The following is a 17,790-nucleotide window of genomic DNA, read 5'->3' on the forward strand; positions in this document are numbered from 1 at the left end:
GGTTAAAGCCCATTTCAGCAATGTTCACAGAATAGTTAAGGTGGGAAGGTACCTCCTGAGATTGTCTAGTTCAAGCTCTGAGCAGGGTCAGCTAGAGCAGGTTACTCAGGGCCATATTTTTAACATTTCCAGGGATGGAGGCTCCATAGTCTCTCTAGGCAACCTCTTCCACTTCTCAGTCACCCTTAGGGTAAATTAAAAAAATTTCTTATGTCCAAATGGAATTTCTTGTGTGTACTTCATAAGGGACAGTTTCTGTCTACTACAGGCCATCTCAAGCACTCAAGCATTTAGTTGCTCTCAGTTTCGCTTCCTGTGGTAGCAGGCCCTGTTTGACCCACACTAGTGTGAAGTGTTCCTTGTGGGAGGCGGTTGAGGACACCCTGTGAGAGTTACCTGTTGATTGTACCACTGCCTGTGGGCATAAGGAGGCAGTCCTTGATGGTGGTCCCTTGTGTTACAAGGCCTGTTTTAGCTCAGTAAAAACCTATACGTGCTTGAGGATAAGTACCTGGCAGAAGAGGGATCTCTTCTGAGGCTGTTGTCAGTCCAATCTGAGAGCTAAGCCAACTGGAAGACAAGAAAGAAAAAGAATTAGAGCCTTCAAATATGAGATAGGGAGCCACTGAGAAAACCAGTCTGTGCAAGCACAACTTTCCTGTCTCCTCAACCTCTAGCCTTTCTGCATGTCATCATTTGCAGACACTGCCTTTTAGACTGTGTTTGAAGGAATCTCTCCTTTGGTGCAGTTTGCTTGTATTAGTAGCGTTTTGATCAATGCAACAACACTGACTCTCCAGAGGAGCCATGGCACTGGCTCTTGGGAGAGCATTTCTAATCCTAAACCCTGTGCAGTGTTGGGGGAGGGAGGGGTCAATCACAACATGGGTCACACTTGGAAGGTGGTGGCTGCTTTCTACTCAGATGGCTTACTAGCACTTGATTTTGTATTAACAGAAGCTGAACAACATCAATGACATCCTGAAGTCTGTCTTCCTCATCTTCCCCCACTTCTGCCTGGGGCGGGGACTTATTGACATGGTGAAAAACCAGGCTATGGCTGATGCTCTGGAGAGGTTTGGTAAGTAAAATTGTGTATCATAGGGACAGTGGCCTGAGCTGAACAGGGAAGGCTTGAGTCTGCTCTGAATGACCGCGCTCTGCTCCTCTGACTTTTCAGGAACTGAAAGTGCACAGTTTGCAGGACAGATCTGATCAAAGCTGGCAAGTTGCCACAGCTGTCCTCTTTAGGTTGTTACAAGGACTGAAGAGGTCCTGGCAGATAGATTCCCAGAGTTTTGAGTTATTAGGGGCATTAAATAAAAATGCATGGAGCCAACTGTATGGAGACGATCATTAGGCCAAGTGTAAGGAGTGGCTGAGATTCTGGAAAGCTGGATATTTTTTTTTCGGGATGCAGTTGCCAGGCCTGAGTCACAGTCTTTCTGGGCTTCACTAACCTTTTGGGGAAGTGGGCCAGTTCTTTTTTGGCAGACTGAATTCTCTGGGCCTGAGTCCCAGTTTTGCCACAGTAAGACATGTGCATGCGGCCATGACTGGCCGCTTGGGTGGTCTGTCCCTTCCCTCCTTCCACTGGCTGCTCTCCAGTTGCCCTGGTGCCCCACCTGATGAGCTCTGCAGGAAGAAATGCTAGCCCACTCCTATTTCTCTGGAAAGGTGACTTTGTTCTTCATCTCATTTTGGCAGGAGAAAATCGTTTTGTGTCCCCTCTGTCATGGGACCTGGTGGGAAGGAACCTCTTTGCCATGGCAGTAGAGGGCGTTGTCTTCTTCCTCATCACAGTGCTCATCCAGTACAGGTTCTTCATCAAACCCAGGTAGGTTGTTTGCTCCACTTCACCACTGCAGATAGGTCAAGTTTTCATTGGTGTCCCCCATGAATTGGGGAGAACATTAAGTATGGAGGCCTGTCTTCTTCTGCTAATGCTTTGTTGTCTTGCTCTCTCCAGGCCTGTCTATGCAAAGCTGCCTCCTGTGAATGATGAAGATGAGGATGTAACCAGAGAGAGACAGAGGATAATTAGTGGAGGAGGACAGAGTGACATTTTGGAAATCAAGGAGCTAACCAAGGTGACACAAGAGTTCTGCATTCCTAAGACTTCTTGGCACAAGATCATACAGTTCACCAGAAGCCTTATTCAAAGGAATTTAGCGGGGTCAAAACCAGAGCATGTTTATAGTGTTGAATTTGTATGGCTCTACTTATAATTCTCTTTGACATTATCCTTCTTATTCTTTTTCCTTTGTTTTCAGATTTACAGAATGAAGCGAAAGCCAGCGGTTGATAGGATCTGTGTTGGAATCCCTCCTGGAGAGGTAACCTTATCTGTCAAATTCATTGCTTTGCTATTACTACAGTATTTAAGAGCAAGAGACAGCAAAGGATAGGGTAAGATCAGAAACGGATGATGTTCAAATTAGATCAAAGGAGATGGCTTGGAAGTTGAAGCAGTTTCTGATTCTGTGTCTCTCTGCCTTTGAAGAAGATACTGAACTCTTAGTGTCTGGGACCATAGGCCATACTCTGGTACCCTCCAAGGTTTGGCACGGATATGCTGTGGTGGCACTGCACCAAGGTGACACCACAGTTCACTCATTTTCCCACCCTAAAGATTTATACTTGAAATGAAAGTCTAGAAGTTTTTTTTTCTGAAAATGTACTGAAGACTCTCTCCACCTGTCCTGAGAGTCAAGTTTGCTCCTTCCCATCTTGTCAGTGATGAAAATGATGCACCTGAATCCTGTTCTCAAACATACTCTGCTCATCTGCTGTTTTGTATTCCCAGTGCTTTGGACTCCTGGGGGTGAATGGTGCTGGCAAGTCATCCACTTTCAAGATGCTAACTGGTGATACAGATGTGACAGGAGGAGAAGCTTTCCTCAAAGGAAACAGGTGAAAGACCATGCATCTTTCCTCTGCTTTGTGTCAAAACAGGTCCTGTGCTGCTTTTTCCTCCAGCTTTCACAGACTTTGTTCCACTTCCAGCAAGTCTAAACTCTGCCCTGCTTTTCCCTTTTTCAACTCCTGGCATCTGTTTCAGCCCTTTGCTGAGTCTGGTAAAGTACTTTAGTGGCTTAGGAAAATTTATTCTGGTAATTACTTCTGAATACCTGCCCTCTAATGTTTAAATGTCATATTGAAAAAAAGAAGGGGACAGGGAGAGAGAAAAAAGAATTTGGCCAGGACAGACTTCTAGGATCCTGTATTTTTGTTAGTTCAGTGATTCCAAAGCCACTATTTCACTTTCCTCCTTTTAACACCTAAAATAGCAGTGTGTAATTGTGAAATCATAACAAAAGGTGTTGTTTTTCTTTTACAGTATCTTGTCCAACATCCAAGAAGTCCATCAGAACATGGGCTACTGTCCACAGTTCGATGCTGTTAATGAACTGCTGACAGGGCGAGAGCACTTGGAGTTCTTTGCACTCCTGAGAGGTGTTCCAGAGAAAGAAGTCTGCAAGGTAAGCGAAACACCATGCAACCCACCCCAGTGACCGACTGCTTCTGCTTGCATACACCTTCCCTGCAACACATGCAGTGCCATAATGTGAAGCTGCTGAAGATACTGTGTGGTGAAATCTTGTCCCCCTTTCCTTCCAGGGCAAACCAAAGTTGCTGTGGTTTTTCAGTGCTGCCTAGAAAACTGTGCCAAATTGAAGGGCAACTACTTTGGGTCCTGTGTTCTCATAGTGGATCAGCTTCTCCACTGAATGACTTCTTTCCTTTAAGATTTTAAGGGCCGTGTAGCTGCAGGTTATGCAGAACCTCACCTGCTGTCAAGAGTTATTTCTTCAAAGTCCCAGCAAGCAAGCACTCTGCAGCTTAACAGAAGCCTTATGCTGGCTGTTACGTCTTTCCAGTTGATCACGCTGCATCATTAAAGTGCTGCTATTTCTGCATTCAGATATGGGGTCACACTAACAATCTTGAGGCAATTAGTGACAGCTGCCAGTACCATACAGTGCACCCTTGTCAGTGCTGTTTCCTTGAGTTAAAAGCAGTTTTCACTGTCTGTGTCCTTGGTGCTGCAGAACAGGAACTGCTATACATAGGAGGATGACATCTGTACCCAGGGCTTTGAATAGGGCCAGATCTGGTGCCTAGGCTATGTCCAGGTAGCTTGAATCCCTCTTGGAGAGTAGTGATGATGGCTGAAAACCGCAAGCCCCTTCAAAGGTTGCTGGCAAGTTCCTCTGTCTAATGTTGCCACCAACTCCATATAAAAAGGGACCTGGTTCTGCATATGATTTAAGTAGTAGCTGAATTTCTTTCACCTTCTTAGTCCCCAGGGCAACAATCCTTCCTATTGGCTCCAGTTGCAATACTCCTGAATAACAAACCAGATCCTCCCCATTCTGTCTGAAGGGCTAAGACGCACCACAGTGGGATTGCTGTGTGTCAGTAGTGACTGTATCCCTGCTGCAAGCCCACAGCAACTGGAAAGCTAGCTGAAGCCAGTGCTGCTAAGAGCACTACACCCGTGGCTAACACGGCTCAACTGATGTTGATTTCGTGCTCACTGGCAAATGTGCTGCAGCCATTTGATTTTCTGGCCTTCCAGGACTGCATATATCCTGATCTAGATAAAAACCCATATCCGTGCCACATTAGATGCTCCCATGAGTGGCCCTTCTGAAAAATGTTTTTTAAAGCCAAAGCTCATAAGGAAAACTTCATTGTATAAATGTTGCTGTGCTTGATTCAAGATGGTTTTGTCCTGTCTCTTGTAGGTTGGCGAGTGGGCAATTCGGAAACTGGGCCTTGTTAAATATGGAGAAAAATATGCTGGGAATTACAGTGGAGGGAACAGGCGCAAGCTCTCCACAGCCATTGCCCTCATTGGAGGGCCACCTGTGGTGTTTCTGGTAAGTCCGCAACCTTTCCTCATTAATGTTTCCCTTGGAAAAGACAAAAATCAGGTTTGAATGAAGACTAGGTATTTCACAGCCAACTAATGGTTAAATACATCATCAGTCGCTTAAATGTGCACAAAGAGCACATGGAAATAACGATTTCCTATTTAAATGTAGGTGGAAGCTATAATGTGCCTCCAGGCTTCTACTTCTGAAAAATCACTGGGGAAGTGGGGATCTCGAACATGATGCCAAACTGCCAGCTGTGTAGCATCTTCACCACCTGAGTACTGCTGTAAAGATTTCTGTATCTAGTAAAAATAACAGCCTTCCTGCTGGGAACAAGAGAATCTTACTGTGCGGGAGAATCGGTCCTGTGTTTTTATAATTCAATGAAAATTGGAAATAAATGTTTTAGGGTTCTTCAGAATAAAACCGAGGACAAGACTTGGGATTACTAAAGTTTACAGTGCAGGAAAAAGTAGTCTAGTGCTCTATTTAAACAAGCTAACTGACTTTAACCTGTTCCAGAATTTGATATTTCAACGTTATAATTGCAGAATAAGCAGTACTTCTCCATTCTGAAAAAGATGTTTGCTAATTTAATATTGGGAGCATAAATTATTTTCTCATTTTGGAAAATGAATCAAACTTGCTTATTTTCAACCTTTCCAGTATGCATTATCAGAATGGACGGGTCATTTCAGAAATGAGGTTTTTGTTGGTAGAATGTAACAGCATAATCTTCTTTTTCTTTATATTCTGCAGGATGAGCCAACAACAGGGATGGATCCCAAAGCACGTCGTTTCTTGTGGAACTGTGCTCTGAGTGTAATCAAAGAGGGGAGATCAGTGGTACTCACATCTCACAGGCAAGTAGAAGCCCAGCTGTATCCTACTCTGGCTTTTGCATCTACCAGGGCTGGATGCTAAACTCTGCTTGGCTGCTTTGCCCTTCCCTGCTGCTTGCAGTGCTAATTAAGTTACTTCTGCCTACAGCATGGAAGAATGTGAAGCCCTGTGCACTCGAATGGCGATAATGGTCAATGGGCGATTCAGGTGTCTGGGCAGTGTCCAACATCTAAAGAACAGGTAGCTATTTTCTTTTGACTTACACCATGGAGTTGTCTGCATTTTTAGGGAGGTACAGTCAGACTTAATTCCTTATGCAGCATTCCCATTGCTATTCTGGCTATGGGAAATGCTGCTGGATTTTAAGCTGCACTTTTGCTTCAGAGGCCCTTAACTGCTGTGCTGGCCCTCTTGTTTACAGGTTTGGAGATGGTTACACCATAGTAGTGAGAATTGCAGGGGCAAACCCAGACCTGAAGCCTGTTGAGGAGTTCTTTGGGCATGCCTTCCCTGGAAGTGTCCTGAAGGAAAAGCATCGGAATATGCTGCAGTACCAGCTTCCCTCTTCACCATCCTCCCTGGCCAGAATATTCAGTATTCTCTCCCAGAACAAAAAGAGACTCCACATAGAAGACTACTCCGTTTCTCAGACCACACTTGACCAAGTAAGTTTTTAGTATCCTGTTAAAAGCATGTTTGTGCAGAGGTAGGAATAAATCCACCAATTTACTGGACCTATATTTTAAGGGCATTTCAGCAGAGTACTGAATCACAGGATTAGTTCAGGAAGCCTAGTGTATAAAATGCCCTGAATTAATGAAAATCCAGGGTGATGTGTGACATGGCCTTCTTTCTTGTAGGTATTTGTAAATTTTGCTAAGGACCAAAGCGACGACGACCACACTAAGGACCTGTCATTGCACAAAAACCAGACTGTGGTAGATATTGCAATCCTTAATTCCTTCCTGCAAGATGAGAAGGTAAAAGAAAGTTGTGTGTGAGCCAATTTCAGCAAAGAAATGATGAGCAGAATGCGAACTTCCTTTTCCTGGGATAGGATACTCCCAAAGAAGAAGCTAGAGGAAGAGAAACTGGACACTCTACTGATAACCATTCAATGCAATGCAATTCAATGCAATGAAAACAAAATTTCTTTACAGGGGCAGTGCCTCGTGGAGTCGTCTTGTACTGTTCTCAAGTGAAAGACTTGAACTTAGCTCATACAGTATAACTCTGAGGCTGTGGTAAAGCACCCACCAGATGCTATGGGCTTTCAGCTATACAGTATCTTGTCCTGTACAGTATGTTTTTACTAGGGTTGCAAAAATAGTTCATTGAGGAATCATGGCCAGTGGTTATTTATAGATATTTTAGACATGCATGTTTTAGTCATTAAAACAATCATGTCAAGAGTGGGAATTTCCTGGTGCTACATCCATTGCTGGCAATGAATGCACCAAGACAGTCAGTGGCAAGAAAAGTCACCACCAGTGTTGTAGCCTTAGGCTGTGAAAACTTACCTGACCAGCTGCTTTTCCTAGATTGGTGTAGGTCAGTTGGTGACAAATCTGGGGCCACAAAGCAGTACTGTGTAGATGGGATGGCAAGAGACAGGCCATTGTATCCATACATCTCCATCAGTAAGTGGTGATACGCAGAACTGTGAACCCTGCAAATGCACAGGATTGTCCCACCAGCATCACAACCAATAACCTCTGACTAGGTTTTTGTGTAGTTAAGTACTCTCCTGCTCCTTTGAGGTACTGCAGCAGCTGCACGAACACCTAGTAGGAGGAAGCGGGTGAGAAGCAGACCTAGGGTTTGAACCACAGCAGCAAACTCAGTAGTTGTACAAGCTGCTAATGCCAAGAGCAAATTCTAAATCATGAGATGACACTCAGATATGTAATATCTGCTCCTTAACCCCTGCTTTGCACCAGAAAGGTACCCATCATCTGAAGTTACTGCTTAGCACAAGCATGTTGCCATTTCTGGCTTTGCCAGATAAAACTAGAAATGAGATGTAGATTTTTTTTTTTTTTTAACAGTATTATTTATGACTTTAAATAGATAGGTAGCGTAATTAGGGATTGAAAGTGCTTTCAGTTGATCTTTGTAGCCACTGTATTTCTTTACATTATGCCTGCAATGCTATGCTCTCATTCTATCCATTCAGCGATAGCTACATTCATGATCTGACCAAGTTCCAGACTAGCAATCAGCTGCTATCTGCAATTACTGCAAGTTGTTCACCTAAATTTTTCCTGTTTGGAAACTGGTATAACGTTAGACTAATGTGTAAGTTTCTGCTTCTGTTGTGCAGTGTAGTTTCAGTCATTAGGTGATCCCGAACTGGAGAATACACCTTTATTATACATGTGACAAACTGCTTCAGTAAAAATCCCCTTCAAGAACAAATAGTTCAAAATAATAGTGCTACAGTTACATCAGTCAATGATTTTTACACATACAAGAAAGTTTTACAAAGCCAAAATAATACTGGAGGGGATATTATATGGTAAGAATAGCCAATTCCTGTTCACATTGTACAGCAGTCATGGGAGAGTATGCTTTCATTAATATGCTTACAGGCCCCTCTGTCTTGCTTTTACATTCAGAAACAGGTTCAGTAATGTGGTTGGAACCCAAGTGCAGTTCCTGGGCTATTCCTGTATGTCATGTCTCCGCCTTAAACACCCATACAGGTTCTGCACTAGCTCTTGATACTACTCTGCCATGAATCAATCATGGACCATTTTCTTCTGTGAATGCCCATAGCAGCCCAACAAAGCAGTGAAGAGGCTGGCATGAACCTGAAGAAGGTTGATTACATATTTCCAGGTATACTTGGTAACACTGACCAATTCAGCATTTTTAATAAACAAACAGTTAAATATTTAGCAAAAGTTCCCAGTCCCTGCCATGTCCTGCCTTGGGATGAAGTAAGAGCTTACTACGTGCTCCGCTGAAGTGCCTTTTTCATACTTTTTTTTTTTTTTTTAATCTGTATAATACATTGCTAAGGGGATTGAGAAAGGAGTGTAATGGGGATTGGTATACCTCACTTAAAACATGCTTTGTTATTGCCTTTATGGCATAGTCACCCTATGGGGATTAGTTACAGGGTGATGAATACACCAGACTTCCAGGTGCAGAAAAAATACTTAACAGCTGCACTACAGCCATGACTTCTCTGTAACAGGCTGCAGGTATATTACGGTGTCATTGAAATGAATAGCATGTATCGAAGGCTTACCACTGCTAAAAATCACTATTACAAATCAGCATTAAGTCACCAAAGTGAAGGTCTGAAGTTTTGCATTGCACCAAATTATTGCATGTAGAACTAGAACGAGTTCAAGGAGGATTCAGTTTTGGTCCTGAAAGGGCTGTGGTTTGCTCTTTGTAACTGCTTGTGTAAATTATTAATTTAGCAGGAAACAACAGTCACATCATAATACTCTTTCCTCAGCCCACCAAAAAGAGATTCTTGATTCTTATTGCCCTGTGCCTGTCATGCTTATACAGTCTATCTGTGACAAAATGTTACAGTAAACATGGATATTAACTGAACTGTTTTACAGCTCTGATCTGTCTTGTCTGCTGAACAGACGGCATACGCAACTCTCACATGAAGACTTGTCATGGAATAAGTTCAGGCAGCCACTAATTTACTCTCTCAAGTGTGTGCTGGGGAAAAATCACTCTAGGGTCACATACAGTATATGAACCACTCTTGATAATGAAACTGCACTGAGGTGTTAACTTATTTTAAACTATTACTATTGACATGTTGCATCCCTCTTTGTAGTACATTTGTATTTTAGTAAGGAGTTGTATTTTCCCCATGGTTAAACCACCACTTTGTGCTTATCCTTCCCTCCTGAATTATAGTTGGTCCTTCATCCCAAGCACTTTATGCTATCTGTAATGGGATCTATTTTTGCACTGGAATATCTGTTAACTTTGCAAAAATCTAGAGAGATTTCACAACTGAAATTTCTAAGTTAAATCCTTAAATGGACATTTTCATTAAAAGCAAAAAAAAAAAGTATATATATTTGTATTTGCTAATAACTGTTATGTGAAGTATTAAAAGGCACTCTAATTGCCTTGTATTAAGTAAAAAATAAAGCTGTTATAGCACCATTGTCTTCAAAGTGTCATTTTTGCATATGTTCTTTTGAGGAGTGCTGTTAGCAGCTCTTGTTCTGCCCAGTCTTCTTGTGAACTTTGATGCATAATGTACAAGCAAGTTCCAGTATCTCTACAAATTAGCATACTATTTTCAGTTAAGTGAGGTGGCACAAGATTTGAAAGGCAAGTGCTACTTTTAAGCTTCTAAAGTTAGTAAATGGAAAGGTCTCCAGCAAACCCCGAAAAAAGTGATCAGTGTAACTGTGAAACACAGCTGCAGTGCATAACAAACTTACCTTGGTGTTTAAATCCCAAGTCAGGTACCTGACTGAATATTTCCATTAGAGAGGCAAGCTGCAACTATTGATACCCTATACCCGTTTTCACTGACAAAGCAAAATGTCATGTTTGAGTATAAAGAATCTGAAATACTCTAAGTTTAGCTAATCCTTAATATCAAATTACAGGAAGAGCACTCAAGTTAATACTACACTGATTTTGAGCAGCATTTTACAAATGAAAGCAGAATAATGGTCTGTGATCTTAACATTTTCCCTTCATACTGCCTGTAGTTGCACTGTAAACCAATGGAGTTCCAGAATCTAACCAATTCTTGAAGTTACACTCCTCAGGAAAATTCATTCTGAGATAAGAACCCAATTAAAATTTCCTGGTTTTTCTCTTTTAATCTAGTGTCCAGCTGGTGCTTTGGGTAATGTGCTTGATTTATCAGCCTCTTGTCAGAAAACAACAAACTTTTGAATAAAGCATGCCTCTAACATCGTGAGTATTCTTCACTCTCAATGCTGGTGAGAAGGAAAATAGTTTTACTAAAAAAACCCTGGTTTTAATATACCTCTGTTTGTTGTTTTTTTTTTTCTCCAGTAAACAATAAAACAACAATTTTTGAATTCAAGTGGGAAAAAAAGTCCTATTAATTCCCTGTACTATTTTTCAGCCTGTTTTTGTTATTTAAAAAAAAAAAGTCCTCCTTTGAGTTAACTGCCATGAAGCAACATTCTGAATCAAATAACAGTGATGGCTTATCAGCCCTTTAAAACTTAAAAAGTGGATTTGTAAAATATAAGACTGTTTTCTGAAGCAGTGCTTGTTCCACCCTGAGAGTGCTAAAGATGGCTCTGTTGGAGGGAGGAGCGTACGAAGACTTGTGTACAGGAGCTGGGACCTGTTGCACTCCCTTAGTACAGCAGCTGGATCCCATCCATGCACCTTGCACATAAGGATAATTGCCTACAGCTGGTTTTTTAGTGCCCTCCCTGAGATCTTAATACACTTTACAGAAGCAATAATCATCATGAGACAGACTGCACAAAGATCTTCAGCAGAGATGTGAAATCAGTTGCTTATTGCAAGTCAGCAATTAACCTGTGGAAAAGCCTCCCAAGTGCTCTGCCAGTTAGTGACCTTTAAATTGCAGAAGAGGGTGCATTCAAAACTGCACACAAAACACAAGTTTGACTTCTGAGCCCACATGCCCTCTGCGCTGCTGCTATTCACTCTAGTTTACTGGCTCTAAAGCAACTATTATCAAGGCTGTTGTTGACCTGCTGAATGCTGTACTTGGAGAATGGGGTTTATAATTTCACAGTTTAAAAAGAGTAAGAGCTTAAGCTGTAAACACTGAAAATTCATACTTTATCCAAATTTATTTGGCTTTTAACAGTCTGGCAAAAAGTATTTCCAAGAATGTAAGGATATGTAGATCAGCTGAGTTCAACTACACCCTTGAATAAGAAGGAATAATCCCATTTTGGCACCATAAACAAATATTAAAATACCTAAAGCAAAGCGTAACCAACGGTTTTGAGGAAATGTTTACTGAAAACAAAAGGAAAGGGCTGAAGTGAACTATAACAAGATAGCGAATAAATGCTCTTCTTGTGGCAGAGTTCATTGGGACCCATCACCTGACCAGCTTCACTGCAACACCTCCTAGGGGCAATGTTTCGTGTTACTCAGAATTAATATAAAGCATCCCAGTGAGAAGACTGATTAAAACATAGCAGGGTAACAGGTATGTGGGGGCATCCCTTCTTAAACCAGTATGCAATAGCAAAGATGTGGTAATTGCAAGAGTCACAAAAGTACATTATGAAAATGATACCAACCCTGACCCAAAATGTTGGAAAACAGCACATAGTAGGTTTGATAAGTGATCTAGCTATGCAGAAAAGCATTGGGAACTGAGAGGTTACAAAATATAGGTGAAGTATGGTTCAGGCCATAAGTGATAGGCTCAAGTTCTTTTTCCTGGGTTTGTAGGAACATCACTATAAACTTCTATTCAGCAGTTTCTATCAGGGTGCAATTTTTACTGATTTACATTGCTAGTGATCAGCATTTTGCATCCATTTGTTGTAAACTGAAGAACACTTGGCTCAATTCATGAGGGTATGATGGTCCATGTGATGGCACTTCCATGTTGTCCTTTCTGCCTCCAGCTACATCCTTTAGAAGAAGGTTACTTCAGCGGCGAGCATTGCAGAGGAATCAGGAGCATATTTTGCTGGGACTCCAAGAATCTGACACTGTCCCGCACTGAAATTAAATGCATAGTTAATTGAGACAGTAATACAATGAGAAATAATATTTTTCTCAGCATGCACACACGTAACACTAGTGAGTTCTCTGGATCTATCATCTCTTACCAGCTGCTACCACTCTGGCGTCTTCATGGGCACTGTGCCTTCCCGCTGCCCGGTGATCTGGGCTCTCATTCCACCAGATCACGTGGACTGAGAAAGTACAAATAAAGTCAGCTGAATACTGTTATGCTGCAATACAACATGTACGGTAAGTCCTAGCAGTCTGCCTTAACCTGCTAGATGCCTTCTAGTTAGCAAAAACAATACTTCAGTAAGTGGTGGGATGATCCTTTGCTGAGCCTTTAAAAGCTTTGACTTTTTAACATCAGATCTGAGAGTCTTTCAAGATAGCAGCACCTGGCTTAAGCCTGTAACCCAGTGTACAAAGCTGGGTTCAAGGACTGTTTACAGGACTCTGGTGATCTACACCAACGGTTTCATCAAACCAGCCAATCCTGATCCAGGATGAGGGCTTGCCCCTCCACCTCTGCCCCTTCCCATGCCAAAGTCTGTATCAGAAATTGAGTAGTACCTGTGTTAAGTAATCCATACTCTGTGTGGAAAACACCAATCAGTTTGGTGTAGCCTGTGTTGATGTGAGCATTGATTGCAGCTCGAAACGCTTCACCCCACAATGCTGGCCCACCAGGCTTCATCTGGAAAGTAACCCATTCATATACTCCTGGAAGAAAAGGCAAAGGTGACCTCAAAGAACGAAACACAAATTAATATGCCAGTTCTCAAACAGCGTGTCATGACCACAACATATTTATTGTGAAACCAGTACTGTAATTCTCTGCCACTTGGGGTCAGCAGGACGTGAAAATGCCCCTTCATGCCCAGCATGCCCAACATCTCACAGCATCCAGCCGCACACCAAGCGGCTCACTAACTGGAGGTAGTTCAAGTGCAAATGTAAGTACTGAGGACCCTGACGAACCAAAGGCTTCACAGAAAGCCCAGCTTAGCAATTTTCAGTGTTGCCTGTAAATTTGGGGAGATTCAGACTACTTTGTAGCACTTAAAAGTACTCATACATGTTTGCAGGATTTGGATGGCTGATTGAACAATGCAAGGTGGCCTTTCTAAGACTGGTGATTTTTTCTGGCACTGAAGTGGTTTATGACATTATAAACCCCTTTAACTCCCAGCAATTGGTCACAGCAAGATCTGAAGGCCAGGACTAGCTTAGCATCTCTTCTCTGCCAAACAGTCTCCTTTGTAGACAAATGGCATGAGTTGCTGAAAAACTCCAGTCCTGCTACAAGACATGTTACCTGTCTCCTTTCCATTCAGGTATTTACTCTAGATCACAATTGCTGACACTTTAATAGAAAGCCTAGACACTTGCCATGTGGCAATGTGTGTCTGGTCTGATTCTCCAGCAATGGGCTGGAGATAAACTTGAATGGCAACGAAATGTTTGAAAAGTCAGCTTTAGTTTTAAGAGAAAACTGAACTGCTTTCAGATTGAATTGTAACAGCATAACATTCAAGACCATGGGGAAATAAAGAACAAGGATTCCTGTATGTATGCACATGCTGAGGACTAAAGCAAGGCCTGTTTGTCATCACTCCATGCAACGAAGTCTGCAAATGCTCATAAACTGGGGAACAGCCAATACTATTAATACCACGTTTGCTGCAGAGAGAATTAAAATACATCAGACAGGACATCTACACCTAATCTAAACGATTGGTACAAAGTAAGCTTGGCCTGCATGTATCTTTAAAAAGCAGGGATTATTTTGTTTTTTTTTTCTTACAACAATTATGCAAAAGAAGCAGTACCATAAAGCAAATTGATAAAAGAGAAAAACATCTGTGAAAGAGCACAATTGTTGTCTTAAGTGTCTCCAAGAAACGCGCTCTCACTGACAGATGGGCAAAGCAAGTCTGGGATGACTGCTCTGACCACTGCTATGGCTTTGCCATTTGGCATGTTCATTTAGGCAATTCACACACCTCTTTACAACCTTAACGATCAGGGCTCTAGTCAGCTACTGCTATAAGTTAGTGCAAAATCCTTCCTAAAAACTCTGTCCCTCACCTGTGTTATGTCACCTTCTTCACATGGGTGTATGTACACACACTTGTTACATAAAGGGTTATACAACTGTGTAATACCTCATTTAAACTTTAAGCCATTTTTTGTTAGTCCGTCAGTATCAGTAACTTTAATCAACAAAAGAGAAGATAAGCTCACCCCCTTCTTTTGGAGGCTTCCCAAGCTGACACCAGGGTACCAGATAAGCAACCTCATTGTGCTGCTTTTCTATCAAGGGGAGAGCTGGGGAGATGAATTTTCCCTGCCAGTCTTTGTCATTGGCTAGCGCATGCCGGACTGCTGTTCTGTGGGCAAAATTCTCTATAAGAAAGGAAAAAAAATAAATATGAAAGAAATGCACTTAATGTCACATCAGACTCAATCAAAACGTTTAATTACAAGGAGGCAAGCTGCACTTACGTAAGTTTGAAATTGATCTTTTTAAACAGCATATTAGCTCGAAGCAGATGTGGTGTTTCCTTCAAATTCTGCAAAAATCTTTGCTGTAGTAAGTGGTTTCAAGCCAAGCCAAATTTTCCAAGAAAGTTTATAAAAAAGTTATGCAATGTTACTATTAAGAAAGATTCATATATGGCATCCACAGGGACTACTGGATGTGGCAACAGTTACCGAAGATAAGGAGACTCGGAGAAAGCACAGTGGATAAGGAAGGAAAGTGGGAAAGAAAATTCAGAAGGAATATTAACCTATCAAGAGAAAATGAAGAAAATAAGAGCTTTGGTTTATATAAAATGACATTAAAATTACAAGTGTGGAAGTAATGTTTGTTTGTGCAACTACATAAAAAGTTATTAAATGCCCACAATCTAGAGCTTTTCTTCTTTTTTTCTTTTTTGAAATTAAAACCAAATCCACTGAATTTCTGAGTCTCTGAATTTCAACTGGTTAGGCTACAGTGGAATCCTAAGCAGTATGTTAATGCAGACAGCTTTCAATAACACAAGAGAAAAATCCATCATCTGAGAATGGGAAGAACCTTAAGAAATATCATTATCTTGGGACCAAGAGAAAAATATACCAATTATTTTTATCTACTAAAAAGATATAAGCAGGGGTCTGATGAATTAAGAAAGGCTGTTGTACCTTACACACACCATTAGGAAACAAATACAAACTTTAAGTTTTTCCTTAGTTTTCCATTTTAAAAGTTTCTCACAGATTATTAAAAATTGGGTGGTTTTTTTTTTTTTTAAAGAAAGAACAAGGAAAAAAAGTTCTGAGATGCAGGACAATTTATTAACCATAGATGCACGTAAACTCATAATATTCCTGTCAACAGATGGCTGGTCCCTTCACCCCTCCAGGAAAAAAGGAGTGACTCTTTATTCTAAACAACTACTGTGAACATGCTGGATTTCAACAAGCAGACTGAGGACTTCAGAAACAAAATTCTCTCTCTCAGCATACAGATATATCCTGGACTGCAGCAGGTATATGAAGAAATGATACGAGGGAGCCTTCCCACCTCTCCATAACCCAAGTATCAAGTCCCTTCCCCACAAAGAGCACAGACAGCATATCTAGTTTCTCACATAACTGTAGCTTTTCTTGGCTCATTAGCACCTTCGAGGTCAGGACTGACTCCAGCAACATAAAAAGTTGATTATACTGCAAAAAACCTGTTGCCACCAAGGCTGAAACTGCAACAAAATGCTCCGTGTGCTTGGGATGTCAGGGCTGCTGGAGTGGCTTCCCACCTCAGCACAGCGCAGCTGCAGAAGGAGTTTAAGCATGCAAACTGCGTGCTCATTTGGTTTAGGGGAGTGACTGTTAACACTGAACTAAAATTTGAGAACAATTATACACGCATATAAACACACAGAAACTGCATATAGATTGCCTGCATTTATATGTATGATATTATTAAGCAGGTCTCAACCTTTTTTCAATCTATTTTGAAATTCTGAAGACATTTGTGGTTCAGGAACTGGCCCTAAATCAGAAATATTTACCATGAACGAAGCACTCTGCTGCAGTTCGTCTATTATACCTGCTTTGAGCAGAGACAGCTGTTTAAGAACAGTTGTAACTCTCTCATCCCAACATGTTAAAATTGTCCTGACAGGCTCTGCAGCATTCTTTTCAGTAATTGGTACAGGAACAAATTTTATTTAGACATTTCCTCACAGTAAGAGCAACAAATAAAAGCCCGGTAAACATTCTCTTTGCCTTTTTGCCTAGGAGACAGTGAGCACGGAAAGAGCAGAGCAGTGCAAAGGGATGCTGAGCATACCGTACTTCCAAACGTGGACAACCTTATTCATCGCTCCCAGCTCTGCAGACCAGAATCCCACCAGCTCTGAGTGAGCTGTGCGAAGATGAAAGTGCTTGTTGATCATTTCCACAAACTCCTTCATCTTTGATGGCTTAATATCATACGTGCGAATTTCGTAGAAAATGCTATTATCTTGTCTGGGCCCAGTAGCAAGGGATGCAAGTACCTGACAGAAAACGTTAAGAAAAATAACTAAAACTAATTCTCAAGCCAGAAAACCCTCTTTTGTATAATTTGTAGACTGTTTTAAAAACAGTGAGACTCTATAGATGCAATTTTTTTTACTGGGGGCTGGGAGAGGGAGTACTTCATGATCTTGTGACATTTTTCCTTGGAAATAGTTCCCATGTGCATTAGTTGCCGTAACTCCTTTTGGCAGTGCAACAGACTGTGATGTGTCTTTTACTTGTGGCACTCAGTTGTTTAATTATTAGCCCATAACCAAGCAGGATTTTCCTTTTCTCATACTCCTTCCTCAGAAAGCCAGAAGCAGGATGAAACAAGTCAAAGCAATAAAAAGAGAGTCGGCTAAACATACTATTCAAAGGTGAAGCTGCTGCTGCCACAGAAGCAGAGGCAGCATCAACATCTGCCTGTGTTGCCCTTGCCTGACCAACTCACACTACTGCAATGTTCTCTGATTAGAACCTTACATCAGTAGTAGCAAATTACATATTGTTGGCAAAAGAAAGAAAAAGATACCCATGCTTGGGAAAAGACTGATTCCTTCCAGCACAAGATCACTAAAGTCTGCATCCTTGCCCTTCGCCGGCTGCTTCCAAAGTCCAGAATATGCTTACTTTTGCAACTGCCTCGGTAACCTGGAACATGCTACTCACCTCTCAAATAAAACTACAAAAATTAAGGGAAAACCAAATCTTTGGCCTTAGCCTGTATTTGCACAGAGGTGGCTGCAGGATGGATTTTGGACATGACTTACTCCATGAGCGTCAGCAGGCATGCGCACTGTACAGCTCA

At 41.6% G+C, this 17,790-nt stretch overlaps 2 protein-coding genes across 2 annotated transcripts in view; one reads left to right on the top strand and one right to left on the bottom strand.

The window, feature by feature from the left end:
• Positions 1–7,146, top strand: part of ABCA1 (ATP-binding cassette, sub-family A (ABC1), member 1) — a 77,473-nt gene extending 70,327 nt beyond the window's left edge. Inside the window, exons 39-49 of the mRNA XM_009887208.1 lie at positions 958–1,081; positions 1,708–1,837; positions 1,970–2,090; positions 2,274–2,336; positions 2,807–2,913; positions 3,341–3,482; positions 4,752–4,886; positions 5,643–5,746; positions 5,874–5,966; positions 6,148–6,391; positions 6,587–7,146. Of these exons, the coding sequence (XP_009885510.1) occupies positions 958–1,081; positions 1,708–1,837; positions 1,970–2,090; positions 2,274–2,336; positions 2,807–2,913; positions 3,341–3,482; positions 4,752–4,886; positions 5,643–5,746; positions 5,874–5,966; positions 6,148–6,391; positions 6,587–6,727 (1,404 nt within the window). The 3' untranslated portion in view covers positions 6,728–7,146. The remainder of the gene's footprint in view (positions 1–957; positions 1,082–1,707; positions 1,838–1,969; positions 2,091–2,273; positions 2,337–2,806; positions 2,914–3,340; positions 3,483–4,751; positions 4,887–5,642; positions 5,747–5,873; positions 5,967–6,147; positions 6,392–6,586) is intronic.
• A 5,182-nt stretch (positions 7,147–12,328) lies between these two features.
• On the bottom strand, positions 12,329–16,980 carry NIPSNAP3A (nipsnap homolog 3A (C. elegans)). The gene is made up of 5 exons (XM_009887199.1): positions 16,771–16,980; positions 14,676–14,837; positions 13,002–13,151; positions 12,533–12,619; positions 12,329–12,422 (listed from the first exon to the last, which is right to left on the bottom strand). Exons 1-5 carry the CDS (start codon positions 16,892–16,894, stop codon positions 12,346–12,348), a joined length of 600 nt encoding a protein of 199 aa, XP_009885501.1. The 5' UTR covers positions 16,895–16,980; the 3' UTR covers positions 12,329–12,345.
• Between the last annotated feature and the right edge of the window lie 810 nt (positions 16,981–17,790).

The sequence above is a fragment of the Charadrius vociferus genome, unplaced genomic scaffold (assembly GCF_000708025.1).
Source record: "Charadrius vociferus isolate BGI_N301 unplaced genomic scaffold, ASM70802v2 scaffold586, whole genome shotgun sequence".
Classification (NCBI taxonomy): Eukaryota; Metazoa; Chordata; class Aves; order Charadriiformes; family Charadriidae; genus Charadrius; species Charadrius vociferus.